This window comes from Scyliorhinus canicula, chromosome 6 (genome assembly GCF_902713615.1).
Source record: "Scyliorhinus canicula chromosome 6, sScyCan1.1, whole genome shotgun sequence".
Lineage (NCBI taxonomy): Eukaryota > Metazoa > Chordata > Chondrichthyes > Carcharhiniformes > Scyliorhinidae > Scyliorhinus > Scyliorhinus canicula.
In genome coordinates, this window is record NC_052151.1 from 109,645,736 (window position 1) to 109,659,805 (window position 14,070).

The 14,070-nt window shown below is 47.2% G+C and overlaps 1 protein-coding gene across 1 annotated transcript in view; it reads right to left on the bottom strand.

Annotated features, from left to right (window-relative positions):
* Nucleotides 1–14,070, bottom strand: part of LOC119967935 (G8 domain-containing protein DDB_G0286311-like) — a 69,554-nt gene that overhangs the window by 23,837 nt on the left and 31,647 nt on the right. Inside the window, exons 3-4 of the mRNA XM_038801033.1 lie at nucleotides 9,696–9,762; nucleotides 2,615–2,782 (exon numbers count right to left, since the gene is read on the bottom strand). Coding sequence (XP_038656961.1) covers nucleotides 2,615–2,782; nucleotides 9,696–9,762 — 235 coding nt within the window. The remainder of the gene's footprint in view (nucleotides 1–2,614; nucleotides 2,783–9,695; nucleotides 9,763–14,070) is intronic.

Here is a 14,070-nt window from a genome sequence, read left to right on the forward strand (position 1 = left end):
ATAAAGGAAAGCAGATGTCTGCACTTGAGGATCCACCAAGTTCCTCCTTCTTTACTGTGGATGTGATCTTCCGGCCTGGTTACACTCACGCTGAAGCATAACGAGGCCGGTGAATAGCAGCAAACAAACAGTTTGTGATGCAACACGTCCGCTCCCGTAGGCAAAATCGTAATCTCGCCGTTGCATGGTGAGAAACCAATTATAACCACTTAAGCCCCATTTCCATATAAATAACAAGAGCCTCCTGTAATTCAGCGGCCTCCCCAGCAAGTGGTCATGCTTGCGCCGATTAGAACTCCTTTTGAAAAACGTGAACCTGTCGAAAGGGCGTCCGTGGGGAACCGCGGAGATGAGTAGCCATCTTGCTCACAGGCAAAGAGCCCAGGGGCGCTGGGCTTGCCACCCTAGTACTCGGCGGGGGGTGGGGGACCCTCCACAGGGGTGGGCCCCACAGGAGGGTGGGGGGATATGCTGGAGGGCAACTGGGGGGGCGGGGGGAGGGGGGGCAAATCGCTGATGGCACCACAACGCCAACCCCTGGATCCCAATCCCATTCCAAGGACAACTCCTGTCCCTGCCTGTCTGCCACACCGATCACTGTCTGCTGCGGCCTCTGGCTGCACGGCTGAAGGCAATCGCTAATAGGGAATTTGCATTCATGGTTAAGTGAGCACTTCACACATGCCAAATGGATTCCTGTGGGTAGGCGGGCCATGTAGCATGTAGATGTCATTGCCTATCATTTCGATCGCACCTTGATGCCTGGATACTTTCTGGGAGTCAACATCACACACGCAGCAGGCAAAATCCAAACACCCAGGGGATGGGACACAGCTCCCGGGATATGATCACGGCTGGAGGGTGGGTTAGTGACACGGGGAGGGGGGCTTGCCTGGAGAGGTAGGCAAAGGGTCTGGGGTCAGCCTGTATTGCGGAAGAAAGTGACAGAGGCATCATAATGTTTGTGCAAAAAGTTGTTTAAGTGCTGTAAAATACCCCATTCCCAATAGTGCCCCCCCCCCTCCCCATCTCCCAACCCCACTCCCGTCACACCCCTACTGAACTCCTCCCCCTTACCCCGGTGCCCTCAGTGATGCTCAACGTGCCTGGCCCACCTAGCTCTACCACTACGTCTAGGTATGTCCCCAGGATGCACATCTAAGGTAGAAACAGCCAGCTGCTTACCTCATCCCTTGGCCTTCGATGCCCCGGTGGGCATCCTCTGGGGGCTCTGCAGCCGGTGGTCTCTGCTCATTTGTCGATGGCACATCGACAGCTGTGCCTCCCTGTCCCGTATGCTAACCCCGAGAAGCAGCCTCATCAGGGGAGTGGAACTCAGGGGAGCTGGTGACCACCGTCCCTGCCCCATGGCACCGTGTTGGTACTCAGTGCTCCCTCCTCCCAGTTGGTTTCCCTAGGGCCCTGGGGTTTACCTTTGGATGGTGGGTCAGCTGGTTCAAACCCCGTCTGTGCCTGCATCATCTAGCTTTGCAAGCCTTGGTGGTTCCACATAGTCCGCACCATCGTGTCGACGCCCTCGGCGATGCTCCTCAGTGACTGGGACACATCCCCCAGTGGCTGGGCCATGCTCTGCAGTGCCTCAGTCATGCACACCTGTGACTGGAACAAGGTCAGCAGCGTTTCGGCCATTCCCATCTGACAGCGGAATACGTCCCACAGAACCTCTGGTATTGGGTGACATCCCCCATTTAGGCAAACATACTGCCGAGACCTTCAGTCATGGCCGTCACCGACTGCCCAACCCCTTCACTCATGGTGCCGAAGTCGTGCAGCAGGCTCTCCACTTCTGCCGCCACCTCGTCCCAGGCTGCACTCGCTGCCTTGTGGCTCACTCTCCGGCACCCTCGGGGGAACAGGACATCCCTTCTGGCTTCCACTGCATCCAGCAGCCTCCCCAGGTAAGCATCTCCAAATCTTGGGGTTGGTCTCCTCGGCGCCATTGTTGTCAGCTGGCTGGGGTTGGCTGAGCAAGTGCAGCCTAAGTGCTGCTCGACATTGTTAGCAGGGGGCTGGCAAACGCGGTACCAGCGAATCAGCTAGTGAGCCAGCATTCAGAGCGGAAAGCCCGTGAGGCCACGTTAAGTGGACCAATAGCATTGCTGGCCTTTCTGGGCGAAGCACTGGGAAACTCGTGGCAATTCCTGCTCGGTGCAGCACTTGAAAATGTTTCCGAAAGATCGCGTCTTGTATTTTTTCTGAACCTCATCTCACAGAGACTTTTCAGGTAAAATCAAATTGTCAAGTGAAAAAGAATAACATTAAAAGTTTTGGTTAATTACCATCTGACAGTGAGCCACAGACAGATTTTAAGATGTGTGAAATATACTTTTTTGGGGGAGGCACGGTGGCACAGTGGTTAACACTGCTGACTAAGGTGCCATGGACCCAGAGTGTGCTCATTCTCCCCGTGTCTGCATGGGTTTCACCCCCACAAACTAAAGATGCACCGGATAGGTGGATTGGCCACGCTAAATTGCCCCTAAATTGGAAAATGATAATTGGGTACTCTAAACTCATATAAAAAAATGAAATATACTTTTTTACAAGTGGCTTATGTTGCATAAGGTTTTTGGTTTATTCGGTTCTCACTCACCTGTTGTAAGCGTGATGTCAGTTATATTAAATGTGCCATTTTCAAATGTCAAATTAATGGGATGCGATAATCTCTGAAGCAATTTCAGTGATAATTCACGAATTTTAGACATGTCATTTTCTGTTACGTTCAGTGCAACCTCCAGCTTGTATTCATGTTGTTGATTGACTGTAACATTAAACAAATAAATAGTTCAATGCCAAAATAATTAACAGCAATATTTCCCAGCAAAACAGTTAAACCTGGTTAATAATTTACCATGGGCAAAAAACAAAACATCAGCGGTAATGAAATCGGTGACATCCATGAAGATTGCAAACAGTCTGACCTGGTGCCCATGCACAGGGGACAAAACAATAACTGGCAACTATAGACTGACGAGGGCGGCACGTGGTACATTGGTTAGCACTGCTGCCTACGGCGCTGAGGACCCGGGTTCAAATGCCGGCCCTGGGTCACTCTCCGTGTGGAGTTTGCACATTCTCCTCTTGTCTGCGTGGATTTCACCCCCACAACCCAAAGATGTGCAGGTTAGGTGGATTGGCCATCCTAAATTGCCCCTTAATTGGAAAAAATAATTGGGTACTCTGGATTTATTTTTAAAAACTGACGAGTCTTACTTGCATTTCCTGTTAATTAATGCAATTTATTATCCGCAATAAATATGGAGACTATCTAAACAACAAAACTTAATAAACAACAATTGACATTGATTTGGATGAAGAAACTCCTGCCTAATCAGTCATCTCGAGGTCTTTCAAAAATAGACAGCCAAGTGCACTTTGTAAGTTCGACAGGAGGATGTCGCTGGACTTTCAAAAGGCATTTGATAAAATTCCACGTTAATGACTATGTAGGGGATTTTACTCGATCCAACTAACTCTTCACCTTTTCTGAGAATTTGGCGTAAAGCCAGCCCAGCCTTGAAAAATGTTGGCTCTACATTTAATAATAGCTAATTGTCGTTAACCATAGACATGAAGATGACTATGATCAAAGACCCGGATTGCTTTCCTTGCTGGTTTCCAGCCCTTATTTTTAATATCAGCTGGCCACAGTTGAATTTTAAAAATGACCTACTGAGCAACCTGCATCTGTTAATTATTATTTCCCTCAAAGTGCATTAATTATTATTATTATTAAATGGGCAGCACAGTGGCACAGTGGTTAGCACTGCTGCCTCACAGCTCCAGGGACCCGGGTTCAATTCTGGCTCGGATGACTGTCTGAGAGGAGTTTGTATATTGTCCCCGTGTCTGCGTGGATTTCCTCCGGGTGCTCCGGTTTCCTCCCACAGTCCAAAGATGTGCGGGTAAGGTGAATTAGTCAAGCTAAATTGCCCATTGTGTCCGAAGGTTCAATGGGGTTTGCCTCGTATCCCAGTTCACTTCTCTAATTCAGTTTTACTCTACAAACATTGAAGTGTTTAATATTAAAGGAAACTGTGGGCGGGATTTAACCAAAAGGCTTCGAACTGTGGTAGTGAGCAGGAACTACAGCGAGACTCCCGACGCTCAGCCCAGCGAGGCCGTCGCCATGACAAAAAAATAATGGGTCCGCTTAATGAGGCCCCACAGGCTTCATGCCCTAAATGATAGATTAACACTGTTGCTTCACAGAGTCAGGGACCTAGGTTCGATTCCCGGCTTGGGTCACTGTCTGTGTGGAGTCTGCACGTTCTTCCAGTGTCTGCGTGGGTTTCCTCCGGGCACTCTGGTTTCATCCCACAAGTCCCAAATGACGTGAATTGGACATTCTGAATTCTTCCTCTGTGTACCCGAGCAGGCACTATAGTGTGGCAGTTAAGGGATCATCATGGTAACTTCATTGAAGTGTTGATGTAAGCCTACTTGTGACACTAATAATGATTATTATTATTGTGGTCCCGTCAGCTGATTCTCTGGGACTGCGCTCACCAGCCCCCCCACCAACAAGCGAGAGCAGCACTTAAACCGAACCTGCACAGTCAATCCCACTCAGCTTGCAAACATACCGCTGAGAAGACCAGCCCTACGATTCGGGGATGCCGACCTGGGCAGATTACAGAACACGGTAGAGGCCAGATGGAATACTCTGTTCCCCCGAGGGTCTCAGATGGTCATCCACAGGGCAGCCAGTAATGCCTTGGTGGTGGTGGGGGGGGGAAGGGGGGGGGGGGGGGGGGGGGGGTGAAGTGGCAGCGGCTGTCAGCTCAGGAAGTGTGACCAGGAGGACCGGCACCCAGTACCGCAAGGAGATCAACAACCTCCATTGGGCCATATGGTTGGATTGACTCTTCCCCCCACAGCTGCCAATACTACTCATTCCCCCACTCTTCCCCTCCCCCATACAGGCCGTCTCCCAAACAGCCCCGGCCCGAGCCCCCCCCCCCCCCCCCCCCCCCCATGAACCTCCCCCCCGAACCCTCCACCACGAGCCTACCCACCCCACCCCCACCCCCGCGATGAATAACACATGCAGTTAACAAGGCTTTGTGTTCCCACAGGACAGGTTGGCCTACAGGGAGCAGGAGAGGGCCGGACATCAGAGTCCTCATCCCATAGGAGGAATGGGCCCTAGAGGTCACAGGGGTGGCCAAGGCCAGATCAGTAACCAACATAGTGACTGGCGTACAGCACAGAGGTGAGGTTCCACCAGCTCCCACCCAGATGACCCGTCACTTCCATTGACCCCGCAGGATCTCCAGCCCACCCTGCATGGTCCCCAATAAGAACACCTCGGAGAACAGCTCCAAGCAGACCACCATTGAAGCATCACAACTGTCATACCCACCCTCCACCAGCGCAGAGACACACCTTGGTGGGCGACAGTAGTGGACAGGCTTCTGGGGCACATCCTGGTGTGCACCACAAAGTTGCTGATACACATCAGGTGGAGCAGGAACCCGCAGGCGAGAGTGCAGTCAGAGGTCTGCTGGGTCCTAGGACCCATCTGGGTCCCAGTCAGATGCTTAGCCTCTGGACCAGGTTTACCTGGAGCTGAGGCAGACACTAGGGTGCAGGTGAGATTCTGAGGGGAATGTCAGTGACACTTCAGCAGATCCATATCTGATTGGAGGGGTCCCAGAGGCTACAGGCGCAGGAGATGGTGCCGACAATGTGTGGCATGGAGGCTAACACTGCTAGGGTGGCGACCGCAGTGGAGAGCCTGGTGTACGACGTCGGCAGTATGAGTGAAAGTGTCCAAGGCAAGACTCAGTCAGTGATGGCCATGGCTGAGTGCCTCGATAGCATGCCCCAGTCTCTGGGAGACATGACCCAGTACCAGGCGGACCATGGTGAGGCACTGCGGGGCATGTCCCAGTCTCAGGTGGACATATGCGAGGCCGTCCAGAGAACGTCTTGGTCGCAAGGGAAGTTCACCCAGTCCTATATTGGCATAGCCAAGGCGATGCTGGACATGTCCCATTCTCAGTTGGACATAGCTGGGGCAGAGCTGAGGGACGTGTCTCAGTCACAAGTGGGTATTGCCGGGGCACTCCAGGCACTTCCCAGTCACTGAGGAGCATCGCCGAGGGTGTCGACACTGTTTTGCAGATATTAGGGAGCCTGATTTAATAGCGGAACACAGATATTAAATCGTGCCCCGTGTATTTAAAGCTGTTGCATTCAACATATTACTGGCATAAGAATTGTATAGTGTTTTCAAAATTAAAAACAGTAGACCTGAAATTCCCTGGTCTCTTGTCAGACAGCAGAAGTTCAGTTCAGCAGAATTTCCACCTACTGCTTTGTCTAGTCATTGACCCCATCCCAAATTGTTCAGAAGACTTCCTGTAACTGAAAATAAAACATAGGTATCCAACCCAATGAGATGGTGTGAATAAAAGTTCTCCAACTGCATGGGATGATTAGAAAATTGTTTTTATTGAATACATCATATTTCCAACGATCCTGGGGGTCATCTAAAGGGCTAGTAAACTGCAGCAGACTAATGGTCGACTACGTACTTATTACTGCCTCCATACTGAGAAATATAGAGAATTAGGAGCAGGAGGAGACCATTCAGCCCTTCAAGCCTGCTCCGCCATTCATTATGATTATGGCTGATCATCTAATTTAATAGCCTAATTCTACGTTCCCCCCATATCCTTTAACCCCCTTCACTCTGAGTGCTATATCTAACTGCTTCTTGAAGCCATACACTGTTTTGGCCTCAACTACATCCTGTGGTAATAAATTCCACAGGCCGACCACTCTCTGGGTGAAGGCATTTCTCTTCATCTCTGTCCTAAATGGTCTACCCTGTATCCTCAGATGTGACCCCTGGTTCTGGGCACAGCCATCATTGGGAACATCCTTCCTGCATCTACCCTGTCTACTCTTGTTAGAATTTTATAGGTTTCTATGAGATCCCCCATAATTCTTCTGAACTCCAGTGAATACAATCCTAACTAATTCAATCTCTTCTCATAGGTCTGTCCCGCCATCCCAGGAATCAGTCTGGTAAACCTTCTCTGTACTCCCTCGAAAGCACGAACACCCTCCCTCAGGTAAAGAGATCAAAACTGCACACAATTTTCCAGATGTGGCCTCACCAAGTCCCTGTATAATTGCAGTAAGACTCCTGTACCCGAATCCTCTCGCAATGAAAGCCAACATACCATTAGCCTTCTTTACCGCCTGCTGTACCTGCATGATTACCTTCAGTGACTGGTACACCCAGGTCTCATTGCACATTCCCCTCTCCTAATTTATGACCATTCAGATAATAGTCTGCCTTCTCGTTTCTGCTACCAAAGTGGATAACCTCGCATTTCTCCAAAATATACTGCATCTGCCATTCATTTGCCCACTGACTCAACTTGTCCAAATCACACTGAAGGACCTCTGCATCCTCCTCACAGCTCACCCAACTTTGTGTCATCTGCAAATTTGGAGATATGACATCTTGTTCCCTTATCTAGATCATTAATATATATTTGTGTATAGCTGGGGTGCTAACACCAATCCCTGAGGTACTGCACGAGTCACTGCCTGCCAATGTGAAAAAGATCCGTTCATTCCTACTCTATTTCCTGGTCTGCCAATCAGTTTTCTATCCATCTCAATACCTACCCCTAATCCCATGTGCTTTAATTTTACACACTAATCTAGAGGGGTTTCACGGTCGGCGCAACATCGAGGGCCGAAGGGCCTGTACTGCGCTGTGATGTTCTATGTTCTATGTTCTAATCTCTTATGCGGAACTTTACCAAAAGCCTTCTGAAAGTCCACATCCACTGGCTCCCCCTCATCAACTCTACTAGTTACTCCTCCCCAAATTCCAGTAGATTTTTTAAGCACGGTTTTCCCTTCATAAATCCATGATGACTGTCTGATCGTGACACTATTTTTTAAGTGTTGTGCTATAAAATCTTTGATAATGGATTCTAGAATTTTCCCCACTACTGACATCAGGCTTACTACTCCCAGTTTTCTCTGCACCTCCCTTTTTAAATAATAGGGTTACATTAGCTATCCTCTTGGATCGAATTTTATCTCTAATTTCCCTTGTAAGCCATGGACAGGCCACCTTCTCCGTTTTACTTTTGTGCCAGACAGGAATAACCAATTGTTGCATTTTGCCCAAGGTCGTCTGTCTGATGGCGAGCGTTGACATTGGGCTTACTTGCTTCTGGTGCAGCTGGTGGACGGGTCTCTCTGCTTCGAGAGCCGAGTCCAAGAGAGCGAATCTCTTGTGGGGGTTCCTTCTTATACCCAAAGGGTGCTTCGCGCGCTTTTGGACGGGCCTTGAACTTGGCCCCAATTAATTGGACTGCATCTTGATCATCGGTATTGATCTCAACCAATAAAGGGGTGGGTGCCCTGATGGCTGGGTGTGTCTTTGGTGGCCGTTGGCCTTGTTTTGTTTGTGTCTTTTCTGGCGCCGGGGTGTCTGCCTTAGTATCTGTTACTTGAATGTTAATCCTTTGTTCTCGGAGATGGGCCATCAATATGCTAATTGACCTACAGTTACAGTCTCGTCTGGGAGTTTCCTTCTCAATACGCACCCAGAGGGGCTGGTTTAGCTCACTGTGCTAAATTGCTGGCTTTTAAATCAGACCAAGCAGGCCAGCAGCACGGTTCGATTCCCGTACCAGCCTCCCCGGACAGGCGCCGGAATGTGGCGAATAGGGGCTTTTCACAGTAACTTCATTGAAGTCTACTCGTGACAATAAGCAATTTTCATTTCATTTCATTTCATGTGCTCCTTGAATGCTGGCCATTGCCTATCCACAGTCATCCGTTTAAGTCACGTTTCCCAATCTATCATAGCCAACTTGTGCTTCATACCATAGTAGTTTCCTTTATTAAGATTCAGGACCCTAGTCTCAGAATTAACTACTTCACTCTCCATATTGATGAAAAATTATATATTTATATCATATTATGGTCGCTCATCCCCAAGGGGTCTCGTACAACTAGATCACCAATGATTCTGTTCTTATTACACAGTACCTAGTCTAGGATGGCCTGCTCTTCAATTGGTTCCTCAATGTATCAATCCGGAAAACCGTCCAGTATACACTCCAGGAATTCCTCCTCTATGGTATTGTGACTAATTTAATTTGCCCAATCTATATCCTTGGAATGAATGTCAATGTGCTATATTGTAGATCAAAAGTCTATTCTCAACAGTGTTGGGAAGACTTAATGAGGTGACTTTAATGATTTACATCTGGATGATAATCTGACAGAGTGGAGTTCCTGACCTTTATGAATAAACAACGATAGTGAACGACTCATCGAGTTTAAAGGATTTCAATGAAAGGTTGACAACAATGACCATAGTTTTCTTCCTAATACATTGAAATTCAGGCTTTGATTATCCCCAATCGTGTGTTGTTTTTCTGTTGACTAATGACACTAGAATAATGTTATTATTTCTAAGCCAATTTGACAATTTTAAACAATTCCTAGTCCAAAAGGATAAAGGGCAGGATTTTCCGATCCTGTTGAAAGTCAATCGACTTTTGACTGGTCCATCCAATCTTTTGCGGAAATCCTGGCCAAAGTTAGGAAATCATTCCTGAATGTCACCTTCACATTTAGGGAACCTCTGGGAAGTCCTAAAATAATAACATGTGCTAATCTCTTACCATTTCTCTTCTGTCTGTTGAGATGGATTTGAATATTACTGTCTTCTGTTAAGGAAGTTTCTTCTGCCTAAATGAGAATGCATTGAGGTTATTAGATTGCACAGTTCAGTGTAAAAATACTGCAAATTCACAACATTTACCAATTCTTTGGAAGGAACAGTGAAGATACGTTTTTGTTAGAATGTTGCCTCAGTTCACACATTCAATTTCGGAAAGTTTGTCCGATTAAGTAACAACAAATGTGATCAAGAAACTGAACACAAATGTTACTTCATAACTTCACTTTGAAATAATATGTTAACAATCAGACTTCCACACTTGTCTTGTGCCAAACATGCTTGTGACAAGATCAATGATTTTCACTTGACTTCTAATTTTCCACTTCCCCCTTTTCACATCCAACAATCTCGGAACCATCTCTTCACAATGGGCTGAACAGTTGATTAGATAATGGACATTTGCAGAAATTTACTTCAGTAATACCCAGCCCATCATCTATAAAATGTATAAAACATCTTTGGGAGTATTAGATCTTTGTAATTTGATCATGGGATGTAGGCTTTGCTGGCTAGGCCACCATTTACTGCCCATCCCTAATTGCCCTTGAGAAGCTGGTGATAAGCAGCCTTCTTGGACCATTGTAGACCATGTGGTATAGATCCACCTGCAGTGATGCTAGGAAGGGAATTCCAGGACTTTGATCCAGCGGCATCCAAGTCAAGATGATGAGTCACTTGGAGGGAAACCTGCAGGTGGTGGTGTTACGATGCATCTGCTGCCCTTGTCCTCCGAGATGGTCGTGGTTGTGAGTTTGGATGGTGCTGCCAAACAAGTCTTGGTGAGTTCCTGCAGTGCATCTTGTACACACTGCTGCTCATTCGTATCAGTGGTGGAACAAATTAATATTTGTGGAAGAGTTTCTAATCCAGTGAGCTTTGTCCTGATGGTGTCAAGATACTTGAGTAGTGTTGCAGTCCTCGTCCGAGCAAGGGGAAAGTATTCCATCACACTCTGGACTTGTGCCTTGTAGATGGTGAACAGGATTTGGGGAGTCAGGAGGTGACATACTTGTCACAGGATTCCTGGACTCTGACCTGTTCTTGTAGCCACTATATTTATATGTCTAGTCCAGTTGAGCTGGTCACCCCCAGGATTGATACTGCGGAATTTAGTGATGGTAATGCATTTGAATGTCAAGAGGCAATGGTAAGATCCTCTCTTTTGTTGGAGATGGTGATTGTCTGCCACTTGTGTGATATAGATTTTAGTTGCCACTCATCAGCCAAAACCTGGATATTGTCCTGGTCTTGCTGCATTTGGACATGGACTGCTTCACTATCTGAGGAGTTGGGAATAGTGCTGAGCATCCGCACTTCTGACTTTATGTTGGAAGGAAGGCCATTGGTGAAGCATCTGAAGATGATTGGGCCGAGGTCACTACCCTTTTTTTTTTTAATTTAGAGGACCCAATTAATTTTTTACAATTAAGGGGAAATCTAGCGTGGCCAATCCATCTAGCCTGCACATCTTTGGGTTGTGGGGGCAAAGCCCATGCAAACAGGGGGAGAATGTGCAAACTCCACCTGGGCAGTGACCCAGAGTCGGGATCGAACCTGGGTCCTCGGCGCCGTGAGGCAGCAGGGCTAACCCACTGTGCCACCGTGCTACCCTTAGGAACTCTTGCAGTGTTGCCCTGGAGATCCCCAACAACCATAACCATCTTCATTTGTGTTCTATATGACTCCAACCAGCGTAGCTTTCTCCCTGATTGCTATTGACTCCAGTTTTGCTCAGGCTTCTTGATATCACACTCAGTTAAATGCGGCCTTGACATCAAGGGCAGTTACTCTCACTTAATCTTTGGCATTCAACTCTTTTGTCCATGTTTGAACCCAGGTTATAATGAGGTCAGGAGTTGTGTGACCCTGGTGGAACTAAACAGAGCCCAATGAGCAGGTTATTGCCGAGTAAGAGCTACTTGATTGCACTATTGATGACCTCTTCCATCATTTTACTGATGATTGAAAGTTGATTTCATGGGACGGTAATTGGCCTGATTTGATTTGTCCTGTTTCTTGTGTATAGGACAAAGCTGGGCAATTTTCCACCTTGCTAGGTAGATGCCTGTGATGCAGCTGTACTGGAACAGCTTGGCAAGGGATGCACAAGTTCTGGAGCTCAAGTCTTCAGTACTATTACCAAAATATTGTCAGGGCTCATAGCCTTTGCAGTATCCAATGCAGATGGAGGGAATCAAATTGGTTGAAGACTGGCATCTATGTTGCTGCGGGCCTCCAGAAGAGGCCAACATACTTCGTCCACCTTGCACTTCTAGTTGAAAATTGTAGGAAAAACTTCAGCCTGATCTTTTGCACTGATGTGCTGGTCTCCTCCACAACGATTTTTTAAAAATGTTTTCATTAAAGGGCAATTTAGCATGTCCAATCCACCTACGCTGCACATCTTTGGATTGTGGGGTGAGACCCATGGAGACACGGGGAGAATGTGTAAACTCCACACGGACAGTGACCCGGGGCCGGGATCGATTTTGTTGCCAATGTTTGACCTGATGACTTGAGACATTATGGGGCCCAGAGTTGATGATGAGGACTCCAGGGCAACTCCCTCCCCACTGTGCCACCACATTTGCTGGGTCTGTCCTGCAGGTCGGATTGGACATACCCTGGAATGGTGATGGTGTTGTCTAGGACATTATCTGCAAGATATAATTTGTTAGTATGACTATGTCAGGCTGTTGTTCGAATATTTTATGGCACAGTTCTCCCAATTTTGGCACAAGCCCCAGATGTTAGTAAGGAGCATTTTGTAGGTTTGACAGTTCTGGGTTTGCAGTTGTCCTTTCAGGTGCCTAGGTTTTTGCCAGATGGTCCACTGGTTACATTCCATCCCTGTTTGACAAATTTATTGAGTTGTTTTGAGGTTGTAACTACTAGGGTAGATCAAGAGGAACCAGTAAATGCATATTGCCTGGTTTTCTATAAGGTGCCACAGAAAAGGTTAAAAGCAAGATGAGGGCTCATGGATTTGATGGATATGCATTATCCGGGGATATACATTATTGTGCATGGATTTTTGGTTAATGGACTGGAGGCAAAGAATGGCATAAGTAGGGCATATTCTTGTTGGTAGGTTGTGACTAAGTGCTGCAAGGATCAATGAATTGGCCTCAGCAATTTACAATCTATATCAATAAATCAACACAGTACTGAGTTCAAGTTTCCTGATGATCAGACGTTAGGTGGAAATGTAAACTGTGGGAAGGACACAGAAGTTGCAAAGTGATATAAACAGTCCACGTAAGTGGGCAACAAGGCAGCAGATGGAGTGTAATATGGGGAAATCAAAAGTTATTAATTTTGGCTGTAAGAGTAGAAAAGCAGAATAGCTTTTGAAGGTTTTGAAACTTGGACCTCCGGTGATGCGTGCAAGCACAGCGGTCGCGCTGGAGAGAGGCTCCTGCCGGTCGGTGGCATTTCGGTATTTTCTGGGGATTAACCCGTGGGTTTGCCGGTCGCAATTTCTTCGGCCGTTGGTGATGTGTTAGGCAGGCTGGGTCGACGTGGACTGCACTTGATGCAGTGTAGCGAGAGACAGACCTCCAACACTCAATAAGATGCAAAACGATTTTATTTAATGTCTTAACTACTTTACATGTTCAACTGTGGGTTGACACTATACTAACTTGACTGGAGACCTAGTACTAGCCTGACCAGATTTACTAGCTACCGCATGGTGTTTGCACTGGCTAGCTCACAAACTCTGACTGTCTCAATGGCTGGGTACAGAGAGAGCGGGAAACCTAGTGCCCTCTGGCTTTATAGTGGTAGTGTCCTGTCTGGTGATTGGATGCTCTGTTCTGTGTGCTTACTGGTCATCCTGTGTGTTAACCATTGCCTGTTTGCACTCCATTATATACATAGATGTATATTATGACAGTTGGGGCCTGAGGGACGGGTGCCAAGTCGGGCTGGTTTGGAGCCGGTGGGAACCCCCGTGACCGGAGGTTGCCCCATCAACCCCGAGGCGGGGTAGGAGCGTGGCCTGAGGCGAGGCCTGAATCCAGCACAAATGTAGAGAGGGAGCAGCGCACACCGGGTGGCCCCGCGCTAAAAATGAATGTTTAGGATGTTTGAAGTAAGTCCGATCCCAGGAGTAGAGAGTTTTTGAACTTTGATTTTTGAATTTTTTTTAAATTTAAAAATATATTTTTTTATTATTTTTATTCTAACTTTTTTTATTTAATTTTTTTTAAAATTTATTTTATTATTTATTTATCTCGAGATTGTAGAAAGAAAGAGAAAAATACTAAGTGGTTAAGGGATGCCAAAAACAGCTGTGAAGAAGGGAGGAAACG